This window comes from Scleropages formosus, chromosome 6, assembly GCF_900964775.1.
Source record: "Scleropages formosus chromosome 6, fSclFor1.1, whole genome shotgun sequence".
In the NCBI taxonomy this organism is placed as follows: Eukaryota; Metazoa; Chordata; class Actinopteri; order Osteoglossiformes; family Osteoglossidae; genus Scleropages; species Scleropages formosus.
Window position 1 is genome coordinate 11,954,089 of NC_041811.1, and position 20,604 is coordinate 11,974,692.

At 46.5% G+C, this 20,604-nt stretch overlaps 1 protein-coding gene across 6 annotated transcripts in view; it reads right to left on the minus strand.

The window, feature by feature from the left end:
- Positions 1-20,604, minus strand: part of vav2 (vav 2 guanine nucleotide exchange factor) — a 127,872-nt gene that overhangs the window by 81,659 nt on the left and 25,609 nt on the right. For all 6 annotated transcript variants that reach the window (XM_029253196.1, XM_029253194.1, XM_029253192.1 and 3 more), the window contains exon 2: positions 6,879-6,995. In XM_029253196.1, the coding sequence (XP_029109029.1) occupies positions 6,879-6,995 (117 nt within the window). The remainder of the gene's footprint in view (positions 1-6,878; positions 6,996-20,604) is intronic.

Consider the following 20,604-nt stretch of genomic DNA (forward strand, 5'->3'; position numbering starts at 1 on the left):
ACGGGACTGGCGCCGCTTCTTGGTCGGGGGGACGGCCACCGCCGAGAGCGCCACCCCTGCCGGAGTGTCGGATGCAGCCTTTCCACCTCACTGCCCTCCACGCGTTCAGCGCTTTGTAGAAAAATCCAGCAGCCGGCAAGTTTGAAACGGGAAAAAAAATCAACCGACTTTTGATATGAATTTTGTTAACCAAAATAACGCGATTTAATAAATGTTCGCGTTTCGGTACGAGCGCCGAAAAACCTAAAAGTAAAAAAAATGGATTCGTTCAATGTCTTTATGTAGAAGAAAAATGAAAACCCTTAACTAATATTAAGACACTGCCAAAAAATTATCTTCTAGAAAAGGTTTCCTGACTTTGCTATTTTATTGCATTTAAATAATAGTTTAAGGCTAATCTTTGTGTTCGCAGGATAATGAACTTCCATGAAGCTCCCCCAGGCTCCTCTCGACTAAGCGGCCTCCAGTCAGAAGAAGCGTACGGCTTTCAGACACGCTTGCGTGACGCGAGGGTGGCTGTGACCTTCAGCTGGGTACTTCACCTGAACTGTTGCTATAAATTACTCAGGTCTATAAACAGATGACGCTTACAGTAAGCAACAAAACACTACTCATAAAAAAAAAAAAAAACGCAGTAAAGCCAACGGCCCGAGAGAGGTTACCATGCGGCCAACCAGGCGTGCGCAGCGGTGTTGACCGTGCGATTCCACAGCGATCCGCGGCATCCCTGCAACCGGCCCGAAGAACAGCTCGGCCTCGTGAGGAAGTTGCGGAAAACAAGCACGGCTAATCTCGGAGTAGAGGCGGCGATCGCGAGGAAGGCCACGCCAACGAGCAAGCACGACGCGTAAGGAAAAACCTGCCGGGAGCAAAATCGGCGAGAGCGGCGAGGAGGCGGGTCACTTTAGCGCCCCCATCAAATAGAGGGTGTGTCGGGGCTCCGGCGTCAAGTGCGCGGCCTCAAAGCACAACCGGCGAGGGGATGTTATGCTGCGTGTGCAGCTGCTGCTCGAACTGAAGCACGGGTTGTAAAACATGACACTTGGCTGCGAATTCAAACTATAGCCCGAGGCCATGGAGATCAGCACGAGAGGGGCGGCATATTGAGCGTTCGAAAGGCAAATTGTTAATTTCGCAGAGGGGGAAAAAAAAAGAAACCGAACTCACGCAGTCTCCCCAGTACAGATGGGCGGAACGTGAGCGAGAAAATGGGACCGCAACACCTGTTATTACACTCTGCTGCACACCAGTGGAAACGCGGGGCTCAGAATGCATTTGTGGGAGTTTGATGGGTCTCGTTCACAGTTACGTTATGCATCTGGCGAATGCTGTTCGCCGAAGCAGCGTAATACTCAAAGTAAACAACGACAGATGATGAGCTTTAGAGACAGACACGCAATTATGGGTGCTTCCGTGTCGGACAACACCGTTTTGCTGGTGCACGCTTGTCAGAAGACTATCTAGAAGTGACGTTCAAGAAGCCTAGATAACCTCACAGGAGTTACGAAGATAGAAAAAGAGGTACGTAAAAAGAGATTGCGACAGATTAGATAGAATAATTTATGATGCAGTCATAAGATCGGGAGGGAAACGGGTTTGCAAGACAAAACCCCTCCTGATTACCGGAAGGGATTCAGCAGTTCTGAGGGACGGAGGAAGCTCACTCCGCAACATGAGAGTCAAGACTGAGAACCGGCGGTCTTTCAAATTCGCACCACCAAGCGGCCGGCGGTGGAGGGACGCAGCACTCTTTCTGAGGCCTGATCAGAGGCTCCGAGCCTTAGGGTTTCATGGACAGTAACAATACCGGCGCCATCCGATTTTCACCGCTTGGCTTGCAGCATCGCCAATATTTTATCATCTTTAAGTGCTCCAGGCAGCAAGAGACACGATGAGCAGAAGGAAGAACGCGGCGAACAGTCACGTGGGGACAGCGGGAGAGTTCCACCGGGGCATCCGCTCTCCACGCACACCATGGGTTTCAATGAAATAATCGGCAATTTTGAAAAGAGGCAAAAGCAGCACGTTCCACATTTTACACACGCGACAGGCAAACCGCGACTGCGACGACATCCAGCGGGGCAGCGAGCTACGTGACGGATATTCCGCCGCACTTGAAAATCCCAAGAGGGCAAACCGCTGCTCCGCTGAACCCTTGTCGGCAAAAACATCCAGCTGTATAAATAGGAACTCGCGAGAGAGACGTAAGCTATGCGTGTCAACGTGAAATGAGGCGTCCGCTGAGGAAACGAGCATTCGTAGCGTAACGACGAGCGGCGAGGCAAACATTTCAGTCGGTCTCCGAAGTGATGTGGCCGAGCAGGGAGTCGTAAAGCAGAGCAAAGATAGCGCCCCTCGTGTGACATTCATCTCCTCAGCTGATGCGTCTGAGAGCTGCTTCAAATGATCTGCGCTCCTTGTCGGTGCTGCTGCGTGAACCAGTTGCGCTACATCAAGTGCCGGAGACCCGGCTCCTAATTTGACTGCGCTACAAGAAAAGGGGAGAATGAATAAAAGCAAAATTTGTGGTTTCATTAAGGGGGATGTGGTGGCGCAGCGGGTTTGGCCTGTGCCTGCTCTCTGGTGGGTCTGGGGGTTCGAGTCCCGCTTGGGGTGCCTTGCGATGGACCGGCGTCCCGTCCTGGGTGTGTCCCCTCCCCCTCCGGCCCTGCACCCTGTGTTGCTGGTTTAGGCTCTGGCTTGCTGCGACCTCACTCTGGACAAGTGGTTTCAGCCTGTGTGTGTGTGAGAGAGATTTCATTGAATGGAAACATGATGTGGAGAAAAATTGATATTGTTCTGCTCCCTCCACAAAGGTTGGAGTCATCCATCATCCATCACCGTGTTGGAGGGGACCACTACGTGTGACCGCTACTGAATTCAGAATGGACTTCTGGTCAGAACCGGTCTTTGGAATGACCCCCGTGTCCTGTTGCATGTATCGAGCGGCGTAGGAGCTATACGGGCACCAACTCAGGAAGGGGGCGAGTGTGAAATGACCTCTTGCGGACAATCTGAATTGCGGAAGCATCGGCCAGCATTCTTGGCCAGAGCTCCCCACGTGATGGGAATTTGGAAGGAGCAAGCCTGGTCGCTGGGTGCTGTACTCAGCCGGCGCCAAGGTCCACGGAGGCAAATTACACCAGCTGTAGGAAAGGGTCCTGCGAAGGATTTTCACGCAACAAAAGCTTTCGCAACTCATCACTTCTGCCGAAAACGTAATCACAAATGTAATATCTGCTTGTTGACCTCCGTCAAAACGAAGACGACGTCAACGGAAAGCCGAAGCGCTTCCAGAAAAAGCCGATGCCGCATTTCCGCGCGTCGAGTTCCGCTTTGCCGACAAGAATTCCGCAGATTATTGAGAATGCGTCTCGACACCACACGGCCGCTAAGGCTCGGCTCACCTGGAGTCACCGGCCATTCGGAAGTCTTTATGAAGCATGTTTGTTTGCGTGCTAGCCAGAGTCTATCGCCAGGGGTTAGCGCAGCTTCCGTGCATCGCGAGTCGACAGACGCCAATCAGACGTGCATCCCAGACAACGGAAACCCCTTGAAACCCACCTGTTTCCGGAGGTACCCCACTAACGAGAGGAGGTCTAACGAGAGCATTGCGGGGGGGAGAAGAGAAGGGGCGGGGGGCTAAAGTAAGGAGGAACGCCGCATTAAATATTCATCGCCGGCGAAATTATCATCAGGAGTGAGCCGCTTTGAATGAATAATTGATTCTGTCTTGCCAGGCTAATGTTAAAACATGCAGGGTTTTGACAGATAGGAATCAATGGGGGATTCTAGTGTGAAAGGGATTCGAGGAGGAGAGAAAGGGCATCCAAGGAGTCTGGCTGTGGCCCCGCACCCATTCCACAGGTGGCGCTATCCCCAGGGCGGAATGGAAGCTAAGGGCACGGTAAACCTTGGTGATTAGCGGCAGCTTATGCTGGAATAAAGCAAAATGATGCTGGGGCCTCCTGAAAGTATATTACTTACAGGTTCATTAGACCTTCCGCAATTAAACTCGGAGCAGACCCTACGAGTTCTCTCTGAAGGCCGCGTACGGTCCGACGGGCTCGGTCCCTCGCTCGGCACGACCGGCGCGGCGCTGCAATAATTGCTTCCCGCCTCTCATCTATTCTTCAAATGACGGACGGGGTTTGAACATTCAGCTCGCCCGCCAGGGCCACGGCGGCATGATACACTTGCCAAAAGCATTCGTCAACGGAAGACCTTGGCAGTCCTATCCGGACGGCATATGGTAGCGCTGAATGTCGCGAGAGCAACAGTTACTGATGAAGGTTGTGAGGTTGACCCCCGGCCACTGACCTCAATGAGTCTCGGAAAAGAGTAAAACTCCCAAACTGGGGAGGTGTGTCACAGAGCGCTAAGCAGCTGATTGGAGAAAAGTGGCCAGATGACATCTTCGTGAAACTGGGGGAATATCTTATTGAATATTATATTACTGAAATGCCCCAAAGCACTATAGTTCCAGGCATAATTCTTCCGTCTTCCTTGGCCTCTTCTCTCCGTGAACAGAGTCGCGGCAATTTGTTCCCCCCAGATGCAACTTTCACTGCGCCTTTGTTTTCACTGTTTACTGTACACTTGATAATTTTTTTTGTACGTGCCCGCAGTTCACGCGAGTTCAGCCGCTGCTTGGAAATGCTTATCGCCACCCACACTAAACAAACAAATCTGAACTGCGACGGCGTCACTTTACAGCAGTCAGAGCTCCTGGAAAAGCATGACACACGAGGTACAACACTATAGCAGGCAGAGCAAAGCGTTTAAACTGCCTGGAAAGATAAAAAATGCAAAATATAAGCAGTGTTACATGGCTGATGATATTTGTCATAATATTTCCTTTTCAAACTGCTTATTAGTGCAACATAAACAATCACAAATTCTGGTAACAGATGATGAACAGATGCAGCAATGTCATTTTAATTATGACGCTCATGCAAAAAAAAGTAAAGATTACCATATTAATATAAATCATCCTAACTGTCCTAATTAATAGGCACATAAGCCAGCAGTAGTTTTTGAAAATTAGTGGCATTTTAACAGGCACCCCCAAGCGTACTTCTCATTTTTGGTATCAATTATGCTACGGGACAAATATGTGTCTGGGGAGCGATGTCCGCTTCCGCTTTGGCTTCAGACAGCTGATGAACTGCTGAGCATCTGTAATGGGGAGTGAAGCGACGCCTCTCGTTCTGTGGCTCAAAGAGGAGTGGCTTGACGCGGAACGGTAAGAAAGGGGTGCGGCGATAAGAGCAACAGGGTATGAGGGCAGGAGAAAGCGTGCTGGGGGATGTAGCCATCCATCTGGAATTCGGCCCGAGCAAGGACACGGGGCGGGGGGGATCTTCGCCAAGGTGACGACCTGCTAAAGTAATCTGCGGGGGGACAGTTAACCCCTGTCCTCAACCCCACCCCCACTCCATTGGACAGGCAGAGGATAATTAAGGATGGGGCAACTGGGAGGAATGGGATTTATACCCCAGGCTCCTACATCGATGACAGCCAACGCAGAGGCTTTGAAAGGCGGATGGGTTCAAGGGTCAAACAGATTAGAATTAATGGACCAGAGGCCCCGAACGTTTGGCACTTTGAGGGAGGGTTTGTCAAATTCCCCCTCTGTAGGTCTCAAGGGGCTTGGCGCTATAGGCACTAGAGCCGTGTTCCCTTAACGCTGCCTGTGTATCCTGTTTACGAAGGTGAGACGAATGTCACTCTTCGCGCCAAGCAAGAGAGGATCCCCAAACAGCGCCGCAAAGCAGACAGACACCGGGCAGACCGAATGTGAAATGCAGAAAAGGCCAAACGGGAGGATTTGTATCTGTCAGCTATTTACCGGCAGCCTTTATTGTTCTGGATGAACAAACTATTGGGAAGCACCAATCCGCCAATCCAAGCAGCACGTGGTGCTTTGGAACAGCGCGGTCTAACGAAAGCAGCCAGCCGTTTTTCTTTAACGTCACGAAAGGTAAGGAAATTAAATTAGTGCCACATTAAATGCAAACTGCTCACAATGCATTGCACCATGCAGAGTCGCATTAGGAGTGCCGCTTTGCTGTATTGTAATGGCACGCTTGTCCTTAATGGAAAATCAATGACACGACGGAGGGTGGTTCATCAATTGGCAGATGGAGCCTAACGTGTGATTAATCCAAACTGGTTTAGATTTCAGCATTACTTGGAAAAGGCCTGCAGACCCTCAGAAGCCATTCTGCAGTCCATCGTTCAAACCACCTCTCCGTCCTGCTCTTGCTGTCATTTGAATAAATGCATGAAGTCGCATGTCTAATTCATTTACTTTGCGCCAATGTTTGGGAATGGTGTTCATGTACGTCCAACCAATTTCATGACCTCATCCCTCCAATTCCGTTTCACAGCTCTTGACGACCCAACAAAACCACAGTCTTAAAATACAGATTCGAAGCCTGTTTTATCCCATTGCAGAGCTGATATCTAAACAATACATTGTTTAAGCAACGAATCCCCACAAAGTCACATCCAATGGGCCACAACAGCCAAAAGGAAGCAGAATGGTTTGAGAGTTTATATGGTGAACATCAGGAGGGGTTATGGCAGATTGCTGGCAAGTGATATACAAAGGGAATACGTGGATTACCCACCTGTACCTGACACCTTTATTACGCAATCTGATTTACAGAGACGAAGCCCACTTAAGAAACAGAGCACAGTGCTAAACCGTATAACAGAGAATGATACCACGGACTTCTGCATGCACGCTTATTTTTTGTCCATGTACAAAAAACAATGTTTTTGGCATCTGTAGAGGCTCATCAGTGCAGCAGCTCATAATTGCAGAATTTCAGGATTCCTACCAAGACAAGATTAAAACCTTTATTACTCACCTTCCCAAAGTCCCGGACATCGAACAGGTCGAAGGGGTCGAAAAGCTCGCTGTTGCGCATTCCAAACTTGTCATGGCAGACCTTGAGGAACGTCCGGATGTTTTTCAAACACAGAAACTGAAACGCAAACAAGAAAGAGAGACTTGAGTCAGAGTCAGGGCAGGGCAGTAGGAAAAACCATGCTCATGGTATGTGGAGTAAACATTCATCAGTATGGTTCTTGAAGATGAGCAAGAACACACTTCGGGTTTTTGGAAGCAGGTTCTGTCCTATAGAGTATTTTTTTACAGCTTGACACAGGACTGCAGTTGTGTCCTAGTTGTTCAGACTCAAGCAGAAGAGAGCGGTAATAAACAGTGTAAGGGTGACCCCGTGATGGCCCCTTTTTACATCAAACTAAGTCCCAATAAACATTCATAAAGGCCCGGTTACACCTTACTTAACATGACACATTTACGAAGAACGAACTCCGACATGGATGCGGCAATAAGAACGCCGAATAACAACGTTACGGTTTCAGAAAGAGCATTCGATTAACCGTCGGCGATTTAAGCGAAACGCAAGGCTAACGCACGAACGGACGCAACGGCTGGCAGCTCCTTCCGACGTCACTTGTTACAAAGTGGCTGCCGGTCTCGGCTCGACGTCATCGATCCTAATGCGATGCAAATTTTTCATTTCCTGGAGTTGACTGACACCAAATTCATTTCCGCTTCATTGTACGAATGATTAAACGCGAAAGAGCGCACAATAACGTGATTTCTAAACTCGGCTGGATGAAGTGCCGCTGCGGTTCTGATAAGTATTCGCGGCGCGAAAGCAGCCCTACCGGCCTTATCGGCCGCGAGCGAAATTCTCCGTACCCACACCTCCGAAGAATACAAAGCTCGCTATCTGCCTGCTTCAGGAAGCAAAGCAAAAACAGCAGCAGTCCCAGAGGGGATCCGCCGGCGAAACCGCTATCAGACCCAGTGTAACTTCGCCCAGTGAAGATTACATTAGCTAGGCAGCAGATACCTCACTATTGCGTTATCGGTCATTATCATGCTTCGGCTGAGAAATAAATCACCGTTCGGAGGCACAGGAGAGCCTCGTACGAGCACAAAAAAAGTATTGATTTTGCTCGTTTTAATGCGGTAAGTCTTTAGAGTCCAGTTATTTATAGACAAGCATGTTTTACATGCATTTATCAGAAACAGAGAGCAGAGACCCACTCAAATTTGTCTCAGAGGCACAATAATATCAAAATAAAATAGGGGCTGGAATCAGCGTATTTTTATCTTTCATCGCACTGGATGTACGCGCCTGGGTCTCTTATTTCATTTTCAGTCATTTCCCGTTTGGCTCTGCTGGGGACCTTAATGCTTCAGTGCTTTCACAGTTTCCCATCATGCCTTTGCCATGACAGAAGAGCTTAACTGAGAATACTGAAGAACACTGGGCCCTTGTTCCGGTCCTCTGACTTCTAGCCTTCATACAAGACTCGGTGAGTGTGTGGGGGGGGGGGGGGGGGGGGGGGACGGTTCCGATTAAATCTGAACCTGGTTTCCACCACTTATCAGAAAGCGAAAAACCCAACATGAATAGCAGGCACGGCTTCAGTTAAAATTGAAATCTCCTGATGAATGAAACAAGTGCAGTCGCTCCCAAGAGGTTAGTGGGGTGAGCACTGTGGGATTACCATATGTGGTCCGAGTCACGCGGAGAACCTCGCTCTTATCTTCCCATCACGGTGGTAAAGAGGGTGGACCGTCCCTCTTTCGGGACTCGAATTTTTGGGGTTTGTTACTTCTGGGACTCTTATAATTACTTGGAGGGGTGGCAGATTTTGTGAAGGCCTGCTGATAAGAGATCGAGTTCGGCAAAGATTTTGGAGTATGAGATTAAATAAGACGTTAATAAGACTTCGTACAAAAGCAAATTTTCAAAGACGTATCGAGCCATCTTTAACGTGCGTCTCAAACGATTCGTTAGTCACGGAGGCTGATCCTTAGCAAGCTTGTGATTGACATCTTCATAAACATAATTAACAATGGCAAACATCCAAAGACATATTTGTCCTTACAATAAACCAAGAGATAAAAATCTAACAAAAAAAAAAAAAAAGCTGTTTTTCTTTCCATTTAGCTTTTTTCTCTGGAATATTTGTTTACATTAACTGCTTCACAAGTCCAAGTCAGGGTTGTTGTGGACCGGACTTTAAACACCCCCCTGCTGTACATTCCTATGTGTCTCTCAAAAAAACAAACAAAAAAAAAAAGTGGTAAAAGTTCATCCACATCTACAAAAAAATAATTAAAAAAAAAGTTCCAGAATCATTCCTGCATACAAGCATCATATCATCATATTTTCACCTTCAGCACAATAGGGGCTTTTCTCTATAATCCTCTGATCAGGTTTTATTTGCAATTTTGTCTGAGGAATTAAATTCTTTGAAGACCTAAACAAAGCACGGTGTTCTCCAAAATAAAAAAAAAAAAGTTCAGTTGCATTTCTCTTCTGCGTCTCTAGGACAAGAAAGGCAGAAATAATCAGCAGCGTAAAAAATTCCTCTAATTGGACCACCTCCCACTCCACCAGCGTCACCTGGGCGTGGGGCTCCGACAACGCCGTATGTAAATAATCTAAGAGCGCGCTAAGAGGGAGAAAAAGGAGACATGAATAAATAACGGAGGAAGACAGGTAACAAGGAGCTGTCAGCAACGGCTGCTCCGCTTGCAGACCTGTCACACACAGAATAATGCATTACCTTCCACTCCGGAGGTAAGCTCACCAGCTTCATAGTCTAGCATCCTGCTGATTTCCATGTAAGGGCCTACAAATTAAACTAGTGCAGGAATTCTCATGATTAGCTGCCAAAATACGAGAACGGGGGAGAAAGTGCTCCCCACCTACACCTCAACACACCTAATTTCTCTGCCTCTGCCCTTTGGTGTCTGTCAGACGGTGAGCGGAAATGAAAGGGAGGAGGATGACGGAAGAGCACGAGGAGTCAGGCCTTTGGGGGCTGTCTGAGGAGAATGATGAAAATGACAAGTCTTGGGATGGGGGCTAAGGGGTGTCCTTCTGGAAACATGCAGAAAAACAATATGAGAGTAGGCGCAGAGAGAATAAATCACGCGATCAGCTGGCCGATTGGTCAGTCGTGGTCGTCCATTAGTCACACCCTCACTGGCGGAAAAATCCCGAAGCAGCATGCGCCTACGAACACGCTCTCAGCAGGTGAACGAGTTGGTCGGTCAGACAGCCGGTCTCTTTTCGCAGCGGCGAGCCACGCTTGAGCTGCCGCTCACTGCACGCACTGAGATCCAGAAGAAGAGTACCCTGCAGGTGGTACAGGGTGCTCCAGCTCACAGCCAACCGTGGGGAGGTCGCCCCACATCTGACAGATGGATGAATAGGTACCAGGGGCAGACTGAGATATCAGGGCGTGTGTGTAGTCTATGTATGGGAGGAGGGGTTGGGGGAAGGGCGTTTGGCAGCAACGTGGAGCCAGGCTGTGCTCAAGTTTAGAACAAGTAGAGAAATGTCTAGCAAAGCCTCCGCTGAGCACTAGTCCTGGAGGGGGAGCAAAGACAAGAACCATTGAGCCCATTGGCACCAGCTTTATCAGTGGGTCCCCCTGTTCTTCATGCCCAGTGCACTACCCATCCGCACCACCCCACAAGTGTCCCCGCTCACCAAACCAGCCACCTCCCCCTTCCTGAAGGTCTGACCACCCTTCGAACCCAAAAACCTAAGGCCTTAAGTGCCTCCGAACACAACTCCTCTCATTAGCTCAGGCTATGTTTAATTTTCTGAATCCCGCAGATGGTGGATCTCATCAAAAGGAGTGCCTGGAACAATATGAGGGTGAACACTGCATGACAACAGTTCATGACAATAGAGTCCAAGTTTAATAAGAAAAAAGCTTATGGCAGACTTTTTAAAGGACAATCAAATTTAAAAAGAGAAAGCAGTTTCATGTTGCGTACAACGAAGAGCATTTTTCCAACTACAGTCTAGACCGTCTGATCTATAAAGCCGCGGTGTCCTTTTGTTTCATCGGATTTGTTTCCAGGTGAACTCTTAGTACCGGAGACATAGTAGCTACTCGACCACAGCTATCTCACTCCTGTTTACCAATCAATACTGGTATGTACTTTCCACTGGGGCCGTCAGTGATGGACTCTGTCCAAACATTGTGTTCAATACAGATGCAAAAAGAATGTAAAACAGGTCATACATCGAATGATTGTAAATAGATGCTACAAAACATTATTAACTGATCTATAGCCCTGCCAAAGTGTTTTTTTTTCCAATTCATAGATAACAAATGTACATGGAGTCCTGTGGAAAGGTAAATCGGGGATGCCACAAAAGAAGCGGATATATCTACACTACTCGGCCAGATGAAGCACAGGGGTATTTTGTTGACGGGAGAAGAAAACCGAATCCGTGTTACTTCTGGTTGAGGAGCTTAGACACCGGACTGAGGTCATCAACAATCTCGCCACAGAGGCCGCCTGAAAGGAGTACGAGGTTGTCCCAGAGAGTGTTACTCCTTCGCATAGATCATCATAAACCATCACAGGCACTCACTCACACTAAACATGAGGCACAGCTGGTGACATAATTCAACAAAGCAAGGTGATGTTCGACATCATTTAACCTTCAATTCCCTGCTCAGAGTATCTGAGCGAATCCTATATCCACTGACCTTAAATGCTCTTTTCATCGTCACAGGGACAATTCATAAGCTTTTTTCTGGGCTTACAAATGGTTAAAAAAAATTAATTAAAAAATTTAAAAAAAAATTTAAAAAAAAAAATCACCAAAGGCAATAATTTTGTTGTTGCAATACACCAGTTTCAGACCAAACTTGACAAACCTACAGAGAGCCACTCATTTTTCAAAGAGATCAGTCTTTTGGTTTCAAAACCAGTGAAATTAATAAATTATTCAAGAGCATAAAAAACAGAAGTTAATCCATTTGTCTTCGGAGGCATACTGTGTTACCTATGCCAACATCTTTGGTGCACCTGGCCTGTGACGGATTCGTTGCGAGTACTCATGCAGAAGCCCACATAGTTGAGATTCTGGAGGCCAACCAGATCAATGGGCATGTAATTTAGGGTCAGGGCCAAGAGAACCGCACACATTGTTCTCAACTGGCTCTGACACAGACTTCTGTGACAGCTCCAAAATCAATACCTTTAATGTAAAAAAAAAAAAACCGCACTACAAAATATATGAATGACTTTGCCAAGCCCAGTGATTTGAGCAAAATTTGTGAAATGAGGTGAAGGTCGACATGGTCCTGAGAACAGTAGGAGGAGGTTTCCTTTGGGAAAATTTATCGCACTTTGCGGAGAAGGTAGATTAGAGAAATCTAGATCAATGAGCCAAGAAACAGGAGCATAGCAGGCAGAAAATTGAAAACTCGAAAATCTGAAAAAGTAAGAAAAGTTGCATGATATGGTGTGTTATATATGGCTTATCTCTATTATACATATATCTAATATTCCTATTACCTATTATCCTAGATAATGTATACATCTAATTGTTTTTTCAGTTAATGTAATGCACAAATTGTATGTCGCTTTGGAGAAAAGCATCTGCTAAATGAATAAATGTAAACGTAATATCTAATATTATGTCATAATATGTTTATTAGTATAAACTTGATGTTTCAAAGGAGTTGGGGGAGGGGGGCAAGCAACAGACGTACTGCAAATAAGGATCTCAGCTTACAGCAAATGTAAATGTTATTGCGGGGAGAAGAAGCTCAGAGATCAACACGGATTCATAATATATGAAGGCACCATCGCTTCTAACAACTCTCGCTGATTACCTGAGCCTGCTAATGTAATTAAAATCCAGAGCAGGCTTTTAATTGCTTGTCTAATTTAAATTCTCTACAAGAATTTCTTCAATCTTAATTTTGTCAGTAGCTACAAGAAGTATTATTAAATTAAGTCAAATATCTTGGTAGTGCTAAACATTAAATATTTAATTTGCAATTATAATGATATTGTAACTGATATAACTACTGGAGCGATGCTCAGAGTACTTTCTTTAAATGCCTTGTGGTACCGATTCAATAATTACCAGCAATGTCTTATTGGTGAATTTTCCTTGGTCTTCTGTATTGATAGACCAATAAAAAATGTTTCGGTCAACAGAAAGGAGATCATGAAATATTGATCCTCTTCCGCAAAGAAGCTAAAATGACCCTTAACCTGCAATTATCACGACCCCCTAAGGTATGATCAATGTCTTTAACTATTCATGTAAATTAATCAAGTCTTTTCCACTTGATGTATGCTGAGGAATAACATGGGCAGGACCTGCTTTGCATGACTACCAATCATTTGTTTTGTCTGTATCCAAAAGCCTCTTTAGAACCAGAGCACTTTAATTTTAGGCATCTGAGGTTCTAGTTCTCATTCTCTCCGTGTTCTCCTCTTCCTTACGTCATTCCTTAAACTGGTCCTAAATCATCGCTGTCTGTACGCGTCCTCCCAGCCTGGGCTGTGGAGATCCAAGGTCAGCCCCATGATGCAAAGGCTGTAGGGTGTGGTACATGTTGAATGGTAGGCAGTCTATTGCAGGGCACATTCTCTCTCACACACACACACACACACACACACACACACACACACACACACACACACACACACACACACAGAGAGCCATATTCAGACTTGGAGAACACTTCCTGCTCAACCGCTATACCACTGAGCCCATCCGGCCAGGTAATGCAAATTAGTGACCTACATCCCCAATCTCACTGGAGTTGAAGGGCTGAGGCTGAGCTACATGTGGAAAAAGAGGAAGATGACATCGGTGAGGTCACGTAAAGACAGGAGTCATTAAGAGGTCCCAACGGAAAAGGCCAGTACACCACAGAGCTACTCCAACAATACACATACACACAACCTTCCTGTAGGGGCAAAACACATGACCTTCATCAGCCCCACGTGAGCGTTCCCTGTGCTCTCCTATTCTTCCACGGACAGCTGAAGTACTCAGTCATGACACAAGAGTACTCATGTGAAACATATGAGTACTCAGTCATGATAATGAGTGCTTCATCCTTCTCCACCGGTGAGGCTGGACACAAAGAGAGCTGGTCATCTCCCCTACTTAATTTTCAACCTCATTGCTTGTTATAGGTTTTTCTTCGTCATGTTTGATGTTTGCAACACCACAGATGACACTCGGCAAACCAGAGCACTTGCCAACAAATGAAAGGGTCGAGGAAGCACAACGCTCAATAGCGCGCAGCTCAGATCACATCCCCATTCATAAGCGTCCCTTCTTGCGACACACAGACAATAATTAGGCTCTATTTTACTCTATTTTACTCATGTCTGCGTGTGATGCAGCCTGCAGCTCCCTTGCCCGCCTTAAATAAGATGTCACTCCGGACTTAGCCTAGTTTCCAACGTGCCTATTAATTTCAAAGCAGATGAGGGGGGAAGACTGCCTCAGCTAAGTCAGTCAGAAAAACTCGGAACTGTTCTATCTTACTACGACAGGCAGGAATGGAGGAAAAATATAAAAAGCCACCTTAAGCCAAGAGGACTATTAGTTGGGTTAATGCGACTTACGGCACATCGCTCTATGACTCAGAGAAATGAAGGAATTGGTAGCGGATCCCCGGATTACGGGGTAGAAAATTGATTTCAATTCCACATATCCACCTGGATTTTCTCCCTCTCCACCGGCTAGGAGTGGAGGGGATTTAGCAGCGGTGACTGGCACATAAAAGATATCCTCTGACAGAGGCTGTGCGGGGTGTGTGTCGGGGGTTATTCTAAAAGAAAGCCCATTGTCAGGGGAGAGGTTAAACATAGACTGAACCAGCTATGCCCACCTCCAGACTCCACTTTATTCAGAACGAGCATTTAACACATTAATCCCAGAGTAATTGTGCCGTTTTGGTCGTCGGATGAAAACATGTCACACAAGGACGGCCCTGACATGCAGCAGAAACCATGAGCTGGAATAAGAATAATCACAGAAAATATCGCCAAAAGACAAATATTCAGACTTTCTCTTTTTTTTTTTTTTTTGCGCATCAGAACGCGGACGGCTTTCGTTGTTGCCATGCCTACAAGCAGTCTACCATCAGGTCCAGCGACAGCTGTGAAGGGTGGGGGGACTCTTCTCAGTACAAAGGAAGTGTTTTGGGGTCTTTCACACTTCTGGCGAAAGGTACTCGTGACTCAAAAGAGACTCAATATCACAGGGAACAAACGAGGTGTCGCACAGTGGCGTGTCCAAGGTCACGTGTGGAATGTTGTACAGTTGTGAATGTTTGTTTATGAGCACGCGTTTGGGTAGCCTCATTCTTTATAGAAGCGCCCCAAAAGACAGACTTAAGACTTTCCGGCACATTCCCTTAGGATGCCCTTCTAGGGTTCACCCAAGACCCGGGTTTTTACACGAATCTAGGATTTATAGGAGGTTTTACAAGCCCCGCCCCTAAACATGTGGTATCATTTAGAAGTATAGAATGTCCTCCGGGAGGTGCGTTTGCACTTAGTATTGTAGCACGTACAATTTTGGAGATATAGTTAGAAATTGTGTCCTTTACACGCTCAAACGTTATTGGCCAGTTCTCAGGAGTTTATTCACTTAACTTTTAGACAAACATGCAAGCGAACACCACTCTATAGCGCTGGAGGGACGTTGTTTTTTCGCGGGCTCCAGCAGAATGACACCTTGAAGTAAATGCATTTTCTTTTTTTTTTTTTTTGCGAGGACGATTAGAACATCACCCAGCGACCGATCGTAGCCACTCGTTCGCCAGCTTTGCAGAAAATCCAATTTCACATTGACTGACCTCCTGATATTCAGAAGCATTTTCAGTCCCCACATGCTCGCTTTCAGTTGGCGCTGAACAGGTGGGCAGTGCGAGTCCATAAAACTGAGCGCCAATTGCAAGTTTACCGTGCATTCCAGTGCCGTATGGAACGTTTTTGATAAAGGACACGCGATCCTCAGGGACAGCCGCAGCGTTGCAGGTCACCGTTAGCAAAACATTGTCAGCCTGCCTTGAGCGGTCACAGTCGACTCAAACGTGCTTAAACCAAAACCCAAATGTTGCTCCTGATGAATGTATGGACCATATGCTGATTATTCTTAAACATCTGGGAAGAAAATATGCTTTACTGCTGCGGTCCTCACCAGAAAGTCTATGCAAATACATACGCTCGACTCAAGTGTCTGTCTGGACTTGCATCACGATTTCACTCAATTTCGGAAGACAGACACTTGAGTTTTATTTACCGAGGTACACGGCCACTCCTGCTATATACTGTAACTTTGTGCCCTTTTGCTGAATCTACTTGCATCCCTATCCATTTGGATTTTAACACTTTACAGATTCTGCCTCTGTATTGCGGTGACCCATAGGTGTCCTGTTGCTACTTAAAAAATGTTTAGACAGACAAACAAAAATTTAAAGAAGTAAATAGAATTTTTTTTAAATTAGAAATAAATAGATACAATGAGAAATTTGTATTCTCTGAAATAACCCTTTCTTGAGATGCCCTGTCTTTTTCATGGGCCAGTGAACAACCAAGGCTTGTTGGATGGCAAAAAAAAAAAAAAAGAAAAAAAAAAAAGAAAAAAGCAAAGAGACTGCCGGAGACCTGAAAGGACGTTAGAGAGCAAGTATTTCCTTAAAAGAAACTTTGTCTTTCAGAAATCACATGACCTGCACTCAGCAGCTAATGTGGAAAATGTACGGTGGAAAGATAATCAACACCAAGCACACAGTTAAACACACAGGACCACCCCTGCCAAGGAGGTATGAGGAAAACCAAGCTTCCTTCCAAAAAGGAAGGTGTGCAACATGAACGCAGATCATCATCTCAAAATGCCCTCAGTTGCACTTCTGAACATTTTAGTCCCATTTTTCGTTCAATATCAGAATTCTCAACAATCTGGTGCTCGTTCATGAGTCTCCACATGATGTGGGCTGCAAGGTGCATAACATCTAAGACGACCCTCCAGTTTAGACTCCTAATGAGTTGAGCCACACATCTGGACCCATGCCAAGGTGTACTACAGCATCACTGAAATGGATATATGGTAATTTTACTCTTCATTCAGCTTTCTGACGTACCCAACACCTATAATCAATGCCACAAAAATTATTCCTTCTCCCAGCCTTGTTAAATTAATATAATGCAACAAAGGGGTGGGCTGTACGGGTGCACGCCATGTACAACGTACCTCTTGTGGTTGTTACGGACTATAACATAAACATAATGGAAAGCGTGACTTTTCGGCCAATTTGGGCAGGGACCAGCCAACAAACTGAAGCAATATTTGCCTGTCACAATTAGAGGGCATTTTGTAATCATGTATTTATTTCTTTGTTCACCCAGCAATGGGCTGGAGGGGGGGATTGCATAATTATCCCTAATGACTGTGTTTTGTGCATATTTGTGGAGAGGGTTATGAATATTCAGATGACAGGGTTAGTGTAAAGACGGTGAGAGTCCTTGTTAGACAATGAAAAACACCACCACCCTGCAAAGAGGAATACGCACACACGCACGCACGCACGCAAACCAGCACACAGTGTCAAAAGCAGGAGAGCAAACCTGAGACCACCGGCACCGCAGAGGGCCTTGGACTAAGTCATTTCATAATCGACCTGTTTTAGTGGCGTGCACGTGCTGGCGGAGGGGTTTCTCCCAGGAGACACTATAAAAATGCCAGCACATGCAAATGCAGCTGCGCACTCCCCTGGTCTTCAACGAGGCCGGACCGGAACGTGGCATTTCCAGATGGGAAAGTCTCATACGCACATTTGGCTTAATTCTTTGACGGATCTGTATCAAACCAGGAAAGCCGGCAAAGGCGCCGACAGGTAAAATTCAGCATGAAACTAAATAACTCCAGAAACATGCGTTTCATCATACATCGACATGCAACCCTGGTGATGTCACCGCCCATGGTGTCTGACACCTGCTGTTATCTCCTCGCAGGACGAGAGGAACTGCTGTCAACATGCATTCTTCTCTCACCAGTTTTTGGGTGTGGGGGGAAACCCTTTGCTTCCTTCTGAGAACAACCACAGTAAAATTTCCATATTTTTCCGCTCGCTCTTGGCCGCTCTTGCGTGAATAGATTGTGCATGAAAAACAAACAGGCCATTTATTCGGATTAAAGGGGCCCGTGTTACGTGCTCACGCCAGGCGGACTCATCCGAGGAATGTCGTTTTACGCCGGCTCCGACAGCCCAGTTTTGTGTACTCATAAAAGAAAATAAAAAATAAAAACAAAGTTGCATTTTCAGCTATGATAATGCCACCCATTTATGGAGCCCACCATTCACGGTTATTCACACATATCACTGTCGCCCTATTTGTACCAGTGAACGGATGACGGGATATAATAAACAGAGCCGTTTTAATGCTGCACAAGAATGCACTGTTAGTCCTATTGGCGGATAATTGGTTTATTGCTTTATTGCTTTACTGGCACCGGTTTCAGTGTTTTGCTTTGTGTGGAGGAGCGTTATAAAGCTTCCCTCCAAAGAATAACGCAAAGAATGGTGGGAAGGGCGAAGAATTCCCCTCGTCTATTTCTATAATCGACTGTACGTCGTTAATTCGAATACAATTTGAGCCGTAAACGTTCAGCTGGCCGTGTTGTAAAACACTCTTCGAGAAAGTCCAAAGGATGGCCCGCACCACCCCGCTGGCCCGCATGACAGTGAAAAATGTTAGGCCGAAAACAGTGCGCCAATTCTAGAACAATCTAAAAAGGAAACGAGCAAACTGAAAGCGCTAACGGAAAAACAACTCCAACCCAATTTCGAGAACACCGCTTGGAAGTAAACCCAAAGGCAGGAAGTCGGTACCATCTTCCGTCACAGGTTTGCGGCCAGGACTCGGAGGCAGCGCTTGGGCTGCATTTCTCAATCACGTGGCGAAAAGGATCCCTCAACACCGAGGTCAAGCGTGAGGCAGCGTAAGGTACACGGTAAATTACGCTCCAATTTGCACTCCTCTTCACGAGTTCCCGTAACGTATTGGATCTGATGACCAATTAAAAGAACATGGAGTGTCCTGGGAAGCTACACGCTTCATCTAAAGTGAAACGAACACGAGCTTCTCAAACGCATCGCAGCATTTTCACACTTTAATTAGTATAACGCATAAGCATAACATTGGAGGATGCTCCCCCACTGTTCAAACAAGCCCATTTTTCCCCCGTAATATGTGTATAATCCCTCCGAGTACTACCGGGAATAATTTTTCATTCGTCCGATCTGTGACGAGTTGTTACGTGCCGATCGTATGAAAACACACTTAATATTTATCTTACCCCTTTAGCCCAAGCAACATGTCGCGCCTACAGGGCCGGAGCAATTCCGAGTAAGTACCTTAGTCAAGGGTACTAGAGCAGGTGCTGAGGTTTGAACCTTGGTCTGTGGATTGCACAGCCATGGCTAACCACTAGACCACCTGCTGCGTTACATGCTTCTAGCTCACATCGCTCAGGATAAAGCTGCGTTTGCTCACAACGAGCTCCCGGTAGAGGAAAGCAGTCCCTGATGCGACCTAGAAACGGCTCCTCAAAGAGCGCACGATAGGAAACGCCGAAGAATGTAGCTGCGCTCTCGCTGCGGCAAACGTAAATTATCGTACCCTCTCGCTGTCCGAGCGCCACCTCGGCAAACAAACGGCCGCGCTGCATCCATAGGGACCGAATGAGCCCCACGCGAGAAGACTAATGCGCACGACCCGCTAAATCATGTCAGCGGCATAACCAAATGGCGTTGAAACACTTCCTCGTGAGCAACGCAGGGCGAGACCTCCTACAGGGAGTGCTGTGCGGCTCCTGCGCGGCTCCTGCGCTACCATTAAAAAGCGTTGCCGTCATCTTGCCCATTCCTGCTCCCACAAGCACGAGGTGGAATTAATTGATGCATTAGCATGTTTTGTGATGGGGTTTGGAACCCTGCCATGGCTCATTACCGTTACAATAACACGTAATTAAGTGTTTGTTATAATAGTTAATTAACCACGTTTGTACCGTTAAATTATTTTTCTTATTAAATTTCAAAAGCGGGGGGGGGGGGTTAGTAGGGGGAAGCTAGGGAGATGGCACTGTTCCCAAATATAACCGTCGCCGTCTTGGAGCGATGGATTTATGTCATTTACACATGAAAGCCTGGGGAGGAATAACGGCACGGCAGGGCCGCACGCCCCATGCAAAGCGTCGACTCCTGCTTCAAGAAAGCTGAGCAGAAATTCAATTAGCATTTTTAATTGGGGTTGTTAAATCTGGGAGGGGGGGGGGAGGGGGGTTCTCCCTTTTGCTTGAATCCAGACCTGACAATACTGCCCATCCAGCTCCACAGATGGCTGCGAGAGCAGCCGGATTTCGGTGTTCGCAAGGCCCGGGGGCTTTTGCTCGGAAACGTATAAAAAGAGGGGTAAACACCGGTTAAATTACATGGAGCGGAGCGATGCACTTTAAACTATTCTAATGGCGGCAAAGCCGAAGAAAGAAACTCTTCGCCTAGAAAATCTAGAATTATGTTTTTCGGAATGTCATCTTGCAGTTTCGGTTGCATTATATTTTTGTTTCACAGTCCTTTCTCCTGATTTTTTTCCCTTTTTTTTTTTTTTTGGAGGTCCTAAAAACTTTGTGGTTTCCACACCATGCCTACGGTGCCATACGGAAGACCCGACGCCGTTTGAGAGAAGCC